We start from the raw sequence: 14,159 nt of genomic DNA, 5'->3' as shown, positions 1-14,159 counted from the left end.
CCCAGCCCCCAGTATCAAAATTTGATTGAAAGGCTTTAAAATTAGGGCACAAATTTGTACGGTTTGTAGATGATTTGTTAATTAGTGAGTGGAGAAAAATTTCTTGCCCATCCTGTGGTGGTTATGTGCAGGACTCAGGCAAACAAGCACACAAAGCTGCAGTTTGTGTCTGTGCAGCTGGCTCTTTGATTGCTCCTTCTCTCCATTGGCCAGGCTTATACAGCCCTCTCATCTTCCTCCTTTTCTCTCTCACCCCTCCTTTTCTCTGCCCTCATCTCCTCCCAAATATGGAGCCAAGTCCAGGCATCATTCCCCCCTGGCTCACAGGTTGGCCATGCCTGTGAACAGCCTTGGTGTTGCAGGTGGTGTTGGCCCACTCACCTTGGCCTTCCACAGCATTCCTGGTGTGCTTTCCTACTGTTCCTGCCAGGTTCCTCTCCCCAGAATGACCCCAGCTCTTGCTTTGAGTATCTGTGAAGTGTGACCACCTGGCACATCAATCCCCCTTTGCTGCCTGTGAAATTTGGCTCTGCCTTAGGGCACTGGCACTCCAGTCAGGAGCCAGGAGTTTCCCTTGTTGTGCTTGGGATTTCCCAGATCTGTTCCCTTAGCCCAGGCTCACACCAGGTCCTTATCAGCAGCCTGTGTGCATTTGAGCAGCATTCCCAAGGAATCTGCTTTTTTCCTATTCTCTTCTGAGGCTTGAGGTAGCAGGTTCCTCCAGCCCGTGGTGGCTCAGAGCACTCTCCTCGGTGACCAGGCACTTTGGAGCCACTCTGTCCCTTTGTGCCCCCAGGCTCATTCTGCAGGTGCTGAGCAATGCACTTCTTGTCTTGCCCAGGAGTTGGAATTGCACTGAAAAGATGGTTCCCTGTGAACAAAGTGACTTTATTTCAACAACTAAATCAACTCCAGTGTGTGTGTGCACAGAGGAGAGGAGTGTGGTCAGGACAGAGCAGGGTTTTGACCCTGAGGCTGTCTTTGGATCAGCAGGCATTGCCCCAGCAGGATACACTTGCTGTGCCCTGCAGTATGCCCTGGATGCTGCCCATCCTGGTGGTCAAGAAGCACTTTGAGTTGTCTCCAGGCCAATGTGGATGCCAATCCAGTCATAGAAGTACTGAATGGAGGTGTAGATTCCAGGCCGCTTTGCTCTGGCGCAGCCTCTTCCCCAGCTGGTCACTCCAACAATCCAGAAGAAGTCACTGTTTTTCTCCTGGCACATGAGAGGACCACCGCTGTCACCCTGCAGCAGAGCACAGAGGATTCAGGTGGTGTTGGGTGGCTTGTGCCAGCACTGGGGCTGTCTCCTTCTCTCACACAGGCCATGGCAGAGCTGTACCCCATTTCTCGAGGCACTTGAGCCTCCAGAAATCTAAATCCAAGTAGCTTGGGGTCCTGTAGGGTAGGGCTCTCTTTTTCTTCTCTGCACAGGACTCCTGGATGTGCAGAGGATGGACCTTTGGCACCTGGACCTCTGGGCTACCAGGAGTACTACCTGGGCTCTTGCTGGGCTTTTGGCACAAGGGGAGCCCTGGGCAGGCAGGTGTGGATGGGGATTGTGTGGGAAGCCCCCACAGCAGTCGGGGGGAGCTGTGTTGGGATGGTGACTGAGTCGCTGGGCTGTGTTGGGGCGGTGCTGCTCTGGCTGCTGGTGCTGCTGGGGTCTTAGTGGCTCGTGGCACGCTCCTACCTGGCAGGTGTCGATGTTGCCCTGCGGGTAACCAGCACACAAGTTGTGGGTGTGGACTTCCCCTGCATACCAGCCACTGCTGTTGCAGAGCTGGACATCGATGAGTTGGACCTTGGCCTCTTGTAGGACATCACTTGAGTTTTGAGCTGTGAGCAGAGAAAGGAATTATCCCCCTGTAGCTCCTTGCCAGTTCTGCTCCACTGCTTTGGGGGATCCCCTTTCCTAGGGTGTGGCTTTGCCTCTGCAGAGGCACTGGGGTGCTGTCACCCTGCTGCCAGCCTTTGGGGAGAAGGCCAGGCCCATCTCTGCAGAGGTGTATGTTCTGCAGCCTGGATTTGGCCTCTGCTGTGGGGAAGCCCAAGCCACCTCCTCCGTGTGCTGAGCTAGCTCTGGAGTCTCTCTTGGGAACTCACCTCTTGCAGCAGTGGAACCCCAGCCAGCCACCCAGCAGTTCTGCAGCTCTGAGAGGCTTAGGGCAGGGTCAGCCACACAGGCCAGCTGGACGTAGGCGTTGCAGTCAACAGGCTTGTTCAGTTCCAGCAAGGCAATGTCATTACTTTTGTCACTTGGATTATAGTGCTCATGACGCACTAACTTCTTAATCCGTCGCAGTTGTGCTCCACGTCCTGGCTGAGTCAACTGGGTGGCACCAATCACCAGATACACCATGCCAATCTTCCTGGAAATTAGATGGAGAGAGGGCAGAGAGGGAGCACAACCGTGTGCCACAGCAGCCCAGCAGTTGCCAGACCTCCACTTGACAAGGCAGAGAGGGAGCAGTGCTCTGGCAGGCCCGAGTGCCTTCAGACACCTTAGGCTGGGGGAATGTCAAGCTGGAAGCTGCTAGGAGCCCAGGCTTCTCCTGAGCAGTGTGGCAGTCTGGCTGCCTGAGAGGAAAGGGCATGGCAATAGCGGGTGGTGCTGCTGACAGGGCACCTGCTGGTGTTGTGGGGGTGTCCCCATTTCTGGCATCTCTTTACCTGATGGGGTCAAAGCAGTGTGCTGCTGTGAGAACCCATTCTGCAGTGATGAGTGACCCTCCACACAGGTGTCTTGTGCCTGGTATTGCAGGATGCTTAAGGCTTACTATCCAGGGCCAGGCCCCTGGCTTGGCATTTGCACCACCCACGACGCGTGTTGTGCCGTCATCATGATCCAGGTACTCATACTCATACACCATGGGTCGGAGCCCACATAGATCTCTGCAAGCAGAAAGTAATTTCCATGCTGCTTCATGGCCTGCTGTGGCTCAGGCTGAAGCTCAGCCCTCTGCCCTGCCCACAAGGGTTTGCACGCACAGCAGGCCAGGGAAGCCCATGGGGTGTGCGTCTGTCCATGCCAGAACCTGGCTGCTGGCAAGGAACTGAGGCTTCCCATGGTGGGTGGGAAGCTGTGCCCCAGCCATGGGGGAGAGGCAGGTCCCCTCCAGGGAAGGCCGCAAGTGTTGCTGTGGCTCCCTCCCTGGGCCTGGGACCACTTACCCGCAGTTGTCCCATATCCCATGTGCCAGCCTGGCCACGATCAGCAGGACAAGGACGCTGAGCCAATTCATGGCTGCCAGAGGCACGTGTCAGCTGCAAGCACTGAGGGCTCTGTGCAGCAGCACAGCCACAGCTGCAGTGCCCACAGCAGCCGTGCTGCCCATGGTGCCCTGGGGCTGATGTCACAGAGCTGGGTGTTCTGTGTCCTAGGCACTGTGGGGTTCTGGGCACAGAGACCCACTGGGGGAAGGGCAACATGGAATCAGTGAGCCACAAAATGGTTTGGGATGGAAGGGACCTTGGTGATAATTTAGCTCCAGCCCACTTGCCTTGGGCACAGAGGGATGGCCTTCACTAGAACCAGCTGTCCAGAGCCTGGCTCAGAAGCTGTCCTTGAACACTTTGAGGAATTGGGCATCCACAGCTGGTCTGGGCAACCCATGCCTTTGCCTCAGTACAGTCACAATCAAGATTTCCTTCCTGTGATCCCAGCTGAAGATACCCTTATTGTAGCACAACGTCCCCAACATGGGAATAATGAGCATTGACTCCGTGACTGCAGAAGGCTGATCAATTGCTTTATTATACTATACTATTCTATACTGTTGAGGAAAACCCATCGCCCTCACCAGACTGTCATGACACACACATGGATCCAATTGGTCAATCAATCCAAAACACCATCACCAGAATCCAATTAAAGATATCACACTTTGATAAACAAATCTTCATAACACATTCCACATGTGCACAACAAGAAGTGCAGCAAGTGGCGATAAGAATTGTTTCTCATTCTTTTTTCTGAGCTTTCTCACAGCTTCTGAGGAAAATCCTGGGAGACAGCTATGTCTGTCTCTGTTCAGAGAATATGTGACTACCAATAGCCTCTGTCACTGTAAAGTAATTGCCCCTTGTCCTATCAGGACCTGCCCTTTCTTTAGGCCTCTCTTCCTGCAGGATGAGGCTGTGCAGTCCCCAGCGCAGGCAGCAGCTGAGGAATCCATTTGGGGCAGGGAGGCAGGGAGCTGGGTGTGCGGCTGCAGTGCCAGCTGCAGACTGAGCTCTGGCTGGCAGAAGCCTGGGACTTGAGGCCATGAACTGCTCATGCTTTGCATAACAGAGGGCACAGGGAGCTGTGGCACTGGCCAGGGTTTGAATGGACACTGAGCACTGCAGCAGGAGCCAGTGACTCTTTATGGAATGCAACATCTGTGAGTCTGCTGGGGGAATCCTGAGGCTGAATGGGTATGGAAACCTGCTCTGACTGGGTGAGAGTGGCGTGGTAGGGAATCAAATGGGGCAACCATAGGATTGTTGGAGTCTCCTGTGCCTCCAGAATGGTCACACAGGGGAGTTTCCTCAGCACTATGGCAGCCCAGACGGGACCTAAGAGCACTACTGCTGGAGCATTTTTCAACAGTCTTGGTGTTGCAGGTGGTGTTGGCCCACTCACCTTGGCCTTCCACAGCATTCCTGGTGTGCTTTCCTACTGTTCCTGCCAGGTTCCTCTCCCCAGAATGACCCCAGCTCTTGCTTTGAGTATCTGTGAAGTGTGACCACCTGGCACATCAATCCCCCTTTGCTGCCTGTGAAATTTGGCTCTGCCTTAGGGCACTGGCACTCCAGTCAGGAGCCAGGAGTTTCCCTTGTTGTGCTTGGGAGTTTCCCAGATCTGTTCCCTTAGCCCAGGTCCTAATCAAGCAGCCTGTGTGCATTTGAGCACCACCCCCAGGGTGTCTTTTTTCTATCCCTATTCCTAAGCTTGATGTACCAAGTTTCTCTAGCCCATGGTGGCACAGAGATCTCTCTTCTCTGATCAGGCACTCTGGCTCTGAGTTATTCTTTGGGCTACTCTGTCCCTTTGTGCCTAGCAGGTCTGCCTTCAGGCTCATTCTGCAGTTGCCAATTGTGGCAGTCATTACTTTGCCCAGGAGTTCTAATTGCACTGAAAAGATGGTTCCTTGTGACCATAGGCAATTTTACTTCAACACCTAAGTTATCTCCAGTGTCTGCATGCACACAGGAGAGGAGTGTGGTCAAGACAGAATTTTGACCCTGAGGCTGCCTTTGGATCAGCAGGCATTGCCCCTGCAGGAAATGGTTGTGGTGCACTGCAATGTGCCCAGGATCCTGCCCATCCTGCTTTTCAGGAAGCATTTCCAAATGGGCTCAGCCCCATCTGGGTTAGAATCCAGTCATAGAAGTACTGAGTGGAGGTGTAGACTCCAGGCAGTTTTGCTCTGGCGCATCCTTTTCCCCAGCTGGTCACTCCAACAACCCACCAGGAGTCAGCGTTGTTGTCCTGGCACATGAGAGGACCACCGCTGTCACCCTGCAGCAGAGCACAGAGGATTAACATGGTGTTCGGTGGCCCCTGTCAGCACTGGGGCTGTCTCCTCTCTCACAGCCCCTGCCAGACCTGTATTCAGGTGCTTGAGCCTCCAGAAGCTTGGCTGTGAATGGCATGGGGTCCTCTAAATTAGGCCTCTCTCTGTCATCTCTGCACAGGACTCCTGGATGTACAGAGGATGGAGCTTTGGCACCTGGACCTCTGTGCTGCCAAGAGCACTAGCAGGGCTTTCTGGGCTTTCTGGCACAAGGGGAGCCCTGGGCAGGCAGGTGTGGATGGGGATTGTGTGGGAAGCCCCCACAGCAGTCGGGGGGAGCTGGGGCTGGGATGGTGACTGAGTGGCTGGGCAAAGCAGGCCCTGGGCTGTGTTGGAGTGGTGCTGCCTGGACTGCTGGTGCTGCTGAGTGGCTTAGTAGCTCGTGGCACGCTCCTACCTGGCAGGTGTCGATGTTGCCCTGCGGGTAACCAGCACACAAGTTGTGGGTGTGGATTTTCCCTGCATTCCAGCCACTGCTGTTGCAGAGCTGGACATCGATAAGCTGGACCTTGGCCTCTTGTAGGACATCACTTGAGTCTTCACCTGTGAGCAGAGAAAGGAATTATCCCCCTGCAGCTCCTTGCCAGTTCTCCTCCTCCCCTGTCTGGAGGGGATACCCATTTCTTGGTATCTTTGCTGGTGCAGAGGCACTGGGGCACTGTGACCCTGCTGCCAGCCTTTGGGGAGAAGGCCAGGTCCATCTCTGCAGAGGTGTACGTCCTGCAGCCTGGATTTGGCCTCTGCTGTGGGGAAGCCCAAGATGTCTCCTCGGTGTGCTGAGCTAGCTCTGCAGGCAGGAGTCTCTCTTGGGAACTCACCTCCTTCTGTGGTTGAACCCCAGCCAGCAATCCAGCAGTTTTGCAGCTCTGAGACTCTTAGGGTGGGGTCAGCCACACAGGCCAGCTGGATGTAAGGGCTGCACTGGACAGGCTCATTCAGTTCCAGCAAGGCAATGTCATTACTTATATCACTTCTCTTATAGTTTTCGTGACGAAATAACTTCTTGATCTTGCGCACTTGTGCCCCAGGGCCTGGCTGAGTCAACTGGGTGGCACCAATCTCCACATCCAAGATGCTGATTTTCCTGAAAGGAAGATGGAAAGAGGGCTGAGAGGGAGCACAGCCATGTGCCACAGTATCCCAGCAGTTGCCAGACTTCGGCTTGGCAAGGCAGGGAGGGACCAGTGCTCTGGCAGGTATGCATGCCTTAGGCTGGGGGAATGTCAAGCTGGAAGCTGCTAGGAAACCTTGGCATGAGCCCAGGCTTCTCCTGAGCAGTGTGGCAGTCTGTCTGCCTGAGAGGAAAGGGCACGGGAATAGCGGGTGGTGCTGCTGACAGAGCACCTGCTGGTGTTGTGGGGATGTGCTCATCCCTGCTCCTCCTTACTTGATCTTGTCGAAGCAGTGTGCTGCCGTGAGGACCCACTCTGCACTGATGAGGGACCCTCCACACCAATGCTTTGCACCTGGTAACCAGGGGTGCTGGATGCTAACCATCCAGGGCCAGGCCCCTGGCTTGGCATCTGTGCCACCCACGATGCGTGTCATGCCGTCATCACGAGGTATGGAATCAGACACCATGGGTCGGAGGCCACAAGTCCATCTGCAAGCAGAAAGTAATTTCCATGCTGCTTCATGGCCTGCTGTGGCTCAGGCTGAAGCTCAGCCCTCTGCCCTGCCCACAAGGGCTTGCACGCACAGCAGGCCAGGGAAGCCCATGGGGTGTGCGTCTGTCCATGCCAGAACCTGGCTGCTGGCAAGGAACTGAGGCTTCCCATGGTGGGTGGGAAGCTGTGGCCCAGCCATGGGGGACAGGCGGGTCCCCTCCAGGGAAGGCCGCAAGTGTTGCTGTGGCTCCCTCCCTGGGCCTGGGACCACTTACCCGCAGTTGTCCCATATCCCATGTGCCAGCCCAGCCACGGTCAGCAGGATGAGGAGGCCGAGCCAATCCATGGCTGCCAGAGGCACGTGTCAGCTGCAAGCACTGAGGGCTCCGTGCAGCAGCACAGCCACAGCCGCAGTTCCCGCTGCAGCTCTGCTGCCTGTGGTGCCCTGGGGCTGATGTCACAGAGCTGGGCGTTCTGTGTTCTGGGCACCATGGGGATCTGTGGCTTGGGGGTCATGGAGGGCAGAACAACATTGAATCCAAGAACCATAGAATGGTTTGGGGTACAGGGGACCTTGGAGATCCTCTAGGTCTGACCCCCCCCTGCCATTGGGAGAGAGGGATGGCTTGCACTAGACGCTGTTGCTTCGATCCTGGTTCAGAAACTTGTTCTCAAGCACTTTGAGTGATGGGGCATCCACAGCTGGTCTGGGCAACACATGTATGTGCCTCAGCAAATTCAGAGTCAAGAATTTCTTCCTCATATCCAATCTAAACCTACTCTCTCTCCTTTTGAAACCTTCCCCTTTTGTAATTTCTTGTGTTGACCCCAAACAAATCATTACCTGCATTTCATATAGTGTAAATCTGTATACAGCCTAATTGTCTATTTTTCTGAACTTCATTAAGGCCTTTGTTCAGCAGCATGTATTCCAATGCAATTTATTATTCTTACTGGAAATGTATTGTTAATTTAGGCTATTAAGTGTCTATCTGAATATCTTTAGAAACTTTCCTTGAAATATGTCAGATGTTTTTCAAAACATAATTTTGTTTTCTGTAGTCATCCATATATTTATAATGAATCATTAAAAATTAGGAACTATTGAACTTATAAGAAACACACAAAGGGTTATTGCGTAGCCAAAGTGTTAATATGAGTTTATCTGTACTCGAGACAGTCTTGAAATATCAGGTTATTTGCTGAGTATTCATTGCTGTATTTTATTCTTTCATTGATATCTTGGTAGTTCTTAACTTGACTTCTTCATGCACAGCAAACCAGGCATGGATATGAGAGTCTTATACTGTTCACTATTCTCTAATGAGGAAAATTTTCATGTCATGAAAGCTTCACTAAAGAATGACAAACCATATTGTTGATTTAATTTCTTCCATACTCTTTATTAATTCAGTTGACATTACTAGTGACTGTGCATGTTACAATTCTAAAATGTCATTTAAAAGTTTTCTTTACACGCTTTATCCGTTTACTTAAGGCATCTGCAAATTCACCAGCCTCTTGTCTCAACTTTTCCCACACTGTGAGCTTGTTTTTGAAGAGTATCCTTCCTATTACTACGCATCATGTAATTCTATGCTTGTTCAGAAAAACAGGATTGAACAACTGTCTATTGAATGACCACAGGATTATTGATCTGCTTAAATTCAAGTCTAACCTGTGTATTGTTTGAGGAGCCACAGCTTTGAAACGTAAACAGAAAGTGTTCCTGTAGTTGCCAAGGGCAAAATTACTGAGCTCTGATTACTTGTCCTGGGTACAAAGGAAAAGATTAATGGAGTTTCTAGCACTCTTTAATTCAATACCACCTACCTCATTGTGGGGCTGTGGTATCGGCAGGAAATCTGGGGTTCTGGAAGTAGAAAGCTCCTTATCTTTTTGCCAGGCTCGTGAAAGGGGCTGGGAACTGTGTGGCTGCTCAGCACCCAGATAAAGCCACCATGGCCACCGTAGAGTCCCATTGTTGCCACCTCAGGTATATTTTATAGAGAATGAATTATTCATTATGACATATTTTTAGATTAAAGATTCTAACCAATACAAAAGTTAAAACTACTAGTAGTGTATAGTACAGGGTAATTAGTGCACTATATCAAAGCAATTATATTAAAGCTAGCAAAAAGAAACAATGCCAGGCTCTCTCCAGGAAATGTTTGTGTTTGTTCCATGCTGAATACCCTGTTATTTGGTATTGCCTCTTTTGTGCCCTCTTTTATTGGTACTGCATTTATTACAAGCTTTTCAATAAAACTGTGGTTCCTACCAGCGTTTTGTCGCTTGTTGGAAGAGGGTGGAGGAGGAGATGCAGTTCAGTGGGGTTAACTTTCCTGCTGGGTTTTAAACCAGCACATCACTACAACAAAATAGAACAGGTGAAGACATTAGAAGTTGTCAGAGTAAATTAAAGCCAGTTTCTTTGCATATCTCACAAGAGATTTTCTGGCATTTATAACCTGTTATAGTCTGTGGTTTTAGGACAATCCAACTGGAGCCCATTTGGCATGAAACTTCTCTTAGCAAAAATCTGTTTAGTCTTAGAAGGTATTTAAAGACAATGTAGGAGACCTAGATCCCAAACCAAACTTGCAGAATGACTTGGACTTTCTCAGTTATTTCTGCTTTTCTCAGTTATATCTGCTTTTAGCTACATAAGACACACATTGCTATCACCTAAAAGAGCCCTGTGAGAAAACAAGAAATAGTTCTTATGTATATATATATGTATATATATATATATATGTGTGTGTGTGTGTGTGTGTACACATATAAAGGCTAGTCGAGTAAGGTCCATTAAAAATTTGTCAAGTCTTATGCATAGGGGAATTTGTATTTCCTCTGGGTCCAGAAAACATCCCTTGGTGTTCTTTCCACACATTCTTTTTTCTCCTTACCTGAAGAAGAGGTTTTGGAGGCTGCAGGTCAGCTATCAGCATTGTACCAATGCCACTACATAGCAAATCTCAATCATCATATCTGCTTCTGTCACTCAGATGCTGCAGTGTCCAGAGAAGGAATAGAAATGGGTTGACATTAAATCTAATTAAAAGCTTTTTATTTGCAAGAGCAGTCAAGAATGAAAGGAACCCAGTTCTCACTAACCATGAAAGGTGTTTTCTATTCATCGAAGTCACATGGAGGTTTTGGGTTGTGCTGGTTCAATATTAGGTCTAGATAGTAAAATCCAACTGAGGGAGTTGGGGTTGTTTAGCCTGGAGAAAAGGATGTTCAGGGATGACCTATAGCTCACTACAGCTACTTGAGAGGAGCTTGCGGGATGGTGGGCGATGGCACTTTTTTCCCAGGCAGCTAGCGACAGGACAAGATTAAATGGCCTCAAGCTGTGCCAGGGGAAGCTTAGGTCAGACTTTGGGAGGAAACTCTCCACAGAAAGCGCGGTTAAACATCGCACTGCTGCGCCCTGGTGGGCGGTGTCTTCAGCGCTCCCCCTCTCAGCACCTCCCCCTCGGGGCCGCCCTCCTTGGCGCATGCGCCCTGCGCGGGGCCGCGCCAGGCCGGAGGGAAGTGGCCGAGCGTTTCCGGGTTGGGTGGCGACGGCGGCTCTGTCGGCAGCGGGAGCATGTCCTGCGCTCTTGTTCCCTTCGCCCACTTCCAGGACCTGGAGTTGGCCCGCGACTTTCTGAGCCCGCACCGCCGCCAGGGCAGCGCCGCGGTTGGCAAGGAGAGCGGTGAGTCCAGTCCCCGGTGCGGGGTTGTGCCCGCCGCCCCCGCGGGGCCCGTCCGGCCGCGGGGCAGTCCCTGCGGGCCCTGCGCTCCCTCGGCGCCGCGCTGCCATCCCCGGCCCGCTGGCGGGGGGCCGTGTTATCCGAGTGCTCGGGGTCGCTCTTGTGGCGCAGGGTGGGTGTCTCGCCGTAGCTGCCACATCTTCACCTGCAAAATCAGACTTTCCTGGCGTCCAGAAGTTTCAGGTGCGCAGCTGTTCGCAGGTGTCACTCCTTATCCCGTAGTGTGGAGGTGAAGTTCTTTGGCCACTGACTCTGCGTGCCCCAAACTTCAAAAGTTTGTAGGTTTCTTGCTGGGAGTGCACCTCTCTGAAGACTCTCTCCTAAAGACAACACACTTGCGCATGCAAGATTATCTAGGAACGCAGAACGTGCTGGAAGTGTACTAAAGGTTTAGCTTGGCAGCTTAAATTAAAAGACAACAAATCTTAAAGCAGTTACAGGCTAAAGTTGTGGATCAGGTTTCTCCTGTGTGAGGCAGTGCAGGCTGAGCTGCCTGACATGGAAGCTCCATTCTCAACAGATCCATGCCCTGGCTAGAAACCACAGGGAATTACAACATTATTTCTTGTATTTGTTACTGCATAGTGTGTTAACTGTATGCTGTGTCTAAGTGTGTGTATATAGATGTATACCCCCCAAAATATACAAACTACATCTGGCTGATGTTTTTTGGTTTCTGGCAACAGCAGGGAAGGAAAGTGTTTGAAGAGGTTAATGAGGATGCTTGTAAAAATCCTCACAACTGTGGACAGAGCTTTAAGAGAAAACATCGAGGTGCTTATTTTATAAGTCTAAAATGCCTGTGGGGGAATTAGAAGAGGGGGGATCATAGGATGGTTTGTGTGTGAACTGACCTTTAAAGTTAATCTAGTCCACCCCCCCTGCCATGGGCAGGGACACTTTTCACCAGACCAGGCTGCTCAAAGCCCCATCTAGCCTGTCTTTGAACGCTTCCAGAGATGGGGCATCCACAGCTTCTCTGAGCAACCTTTTCTAGTGCCTCATTTTCTTTATTATAGCTTCATAATAAAGCTTCATAATATGCAGTATAAATCCATTCCCCATTTAAAGTCATTGGTCCTTATCCTCTAACTACAGGTCTTATTAAAAACATGACACAACAATTGTTAAAAATCTTTAAAAGTACATTATATGTTCAGCTAGTTAATTTTGCCACTAAAACTTCTGTGTGCAAAATTTTGGTAGAAAACAGTTTTCTGCTGCTGCTTGTTTTGTAACTCTAACAGTTTTTGAAAAATGCATAACATTCCATATGGCTTTTCTTTGGTATCATTTGTATCTAGAGGAGGGATTCTGGAAGCAAAAGGCTTCAGTTAGTATCTCTTGAATTCTGAAGATAAAAGCAAAGAATTGGAATGTGTTTGTGTTTCTAAAAGTAGGTGTTGAAAGAAATTAAAATATTTTCCTTCTATTAGATGATACATGAGAGGTGTTTGTGTAAAAAAACTTGGATATTTAATTGGAGTGGATTTATCAAATGGCAGCCATACAGAGAAAATGTTTAGTATGTTGTAAAACTACCAAAATAATAGAAGCAAGGAAGATGCATGGCTGTTGTTCCATTTTAATGAGTTGGCTGTCTTCTACTATTTTTATATTTGCTTGTTCAGTCATTGAGGCAGAAGTGAGTGTTTTTCAAAATAATGCTCATTTAGATTCATTGAAATAGTTTGGATTTGTGCCTGTAATTTTTTGCTACCACAGCTGTTTTTGTGGTTGAGGAAAAATAAGTATAAATGTCAGCAAGTGAGAGTTCCCAGAGTGGTTTAGACATTAGATTGTAACTTAGTGATTTTTGAAGCAGAAATTCTTGATGCATTTGTGTCTGACAAGGGGGAAGTGCTGCTCCAACTTGCCTCAGTATCTTAAATTAGAAATGAGTAAATACTGCTTTTTTATCAGGGAATGCTTTGCTAAAAACTCTTCTGTTGACAGAATGTACTGTTTTAAAACAATAGTTTAATAAGGTTGCATGTTTAAAAACTTGCATTTTAATCTGTTTTTATATTTTTACTCTGCAGGGAAAAAAATACAGTCTAGCATTTTTTTGCTAGTAAGTTCAACATAGAAGATGTTAATTTGCTTTCAAATCAAACTTTGTTCTCAACTTAAGCGGTGTTTATTTTTATGCAAACAATTATATAAATACTAGCAAACACCTGTCAAAACTCTTAAGTATTTTTTTTACCTGAGGATGAGAACCTTTAATCTCCTTTCTTTTTTCTAAAGCTAAGCTTCATTCGTGTGAAAACTCCTGCTAGTATATTAAGGTTGTAGTTACAAATGATGTCTACCTTAGGGAAATAAAAATACATTAAATATTTTTATTTAACAAAGCACATTTGAGTTAACAAATTATTTTAGTCATAACTTAATGTTTCAAGTATTTAGTAGAATTTTCAAGAATTCCTGTCAGGTTTTGGATGACAAATGTTTTTGAACGGGTGCCTCTGGAATCTTCAATGTGTGGGGTTTAGGGGTTTTAGTGCAGACTGTAGGCCTTGTTGTTTTTTGCTTCTTAGTTATAGGACAAAGAAGTTTTTAATGCTGTTTTAACTTTGGCCATATTATAGGTCTAACAGAACTAACTAAAGTATTTTCTGTGAGTATATTTGCTGCAATAAAATTTAGGGTTATTATTGTAAAAGCATTTTTGCAGTAACATTTTAAATGAAGAAAATTTCATTGCTTCAGAAAATGCAGGCAGTATACATTTCTAAATCATGATGTGATACTGTGACTTTAGTCCAGTTTTGAAGTTAGCTGTCTTTAATTTGAGTAAAAATCCTGTAACTTATCATCTTGTATTTAAAACAGTATATTTCATTTATATAAAAGTTAATCTAGGTTGTCAGTTTCAAATTTAACTTGAAAGGCTTAGCAAAGTGTTGCATATATTAAAAATACAGGTGTAGGTAATTAAAAAAACCTAGATTTTTATTACAAGGGGACTTGATTTTTCCCCCTTTCTTTGTACGGGTAAGCATTTAAACACGTTGTACAGTAGAACAAGATGACGGAAAGCATCCTGTCAACTACAACTTCATTTAAGTTTTTCCTGTAGCCCGATAGGTTGTCTTGTTTGTGCGAAGGATACACTTGTCTGGTAAACTGAGAGGAAAAGAAAGCTGTCCTTCTCTTTTGAGCTTTGTGTGAAGTTACTTCTGCAGGTGCCTGTGTCCTGCTCACTCAGTAAACACTGGAAG

General features: G+C 48.3%; 2 protein-coding genes across 5 annotated transcripts in view; one reads left to right on the top strand and one right to left on the bottom strand.

The window, feature by feature from the left end:
- Nucleotides 1–1,060: 1,060 nt before the first annotated feature.
- On the bottom strand, nt 1,061–7,514 carry LOC119699132 (transmembrane protease serine 9-like). The gene is made up of 9 exons (XM_038132179.1): nt 7,444–7,514; nt 6,949–7,164; nt 6,380–6,645; nt 5,959–6,104; nt 5,349–5,506; nt 2,674–2,895; nt 2,082–2,372; nt 1,694–1,826; nt 1,061–1,246 (listed from the first exon to the last, which is right to left on the bottom strand). The coding sequence occupies exons 1-9, from the start codon at nt 7,512–7,514 to the stop codon at nt 1,061–1,063; spliced, it is 1,689 nt and encodes a 562-aa protein (XP_037988107.1).
- Nucleotides 7,515–10,701: 3,187 nt separating this feature from the next.
- The window catches only part of RAB3GAP2 (RAB3 GTPase activating non-catalytic protein subunit 2), a 44,519-nt gene continuing 41,061 nt past the window's right edge, over nt 10,702–14,159 (top strand). For all 4 annotated transcript variants that reach the window (XM_038133539.1, XM_038133537.1, XM_038133538.1 and 1 more), the window contains exon 1: nt 10,702–10,875. In XM_038133539.1, coding sequence (XP_037989467.1) covers nt 10,767–10,875 — 109 coding nt within the window. In that variant the 5' untranslated portion in view covers nt 10,702–10,766. The remainder of the gene's footprint in view (nt 10,876–14,159) is intronic.

This window comes from Motacilla alba, chromosome 3 (assembly GCF_015832195.1).
Source record: "Motacilla alba alba isolate MOTALB_02 chromosome 3, Motacilla_alba_V1.0_pri, whole genome shotgun sequence".
Lineage (NCBI taxonomy): Eukaryota > Metazoa > Chordata > Aves > Passeriformes > Motacillidae > Motacilla > Motacilla alba.
Note: the sequence above shows the minus strand (reverse complement) of the source record. Positions and strands in the feature narration are given on the sequence as shown.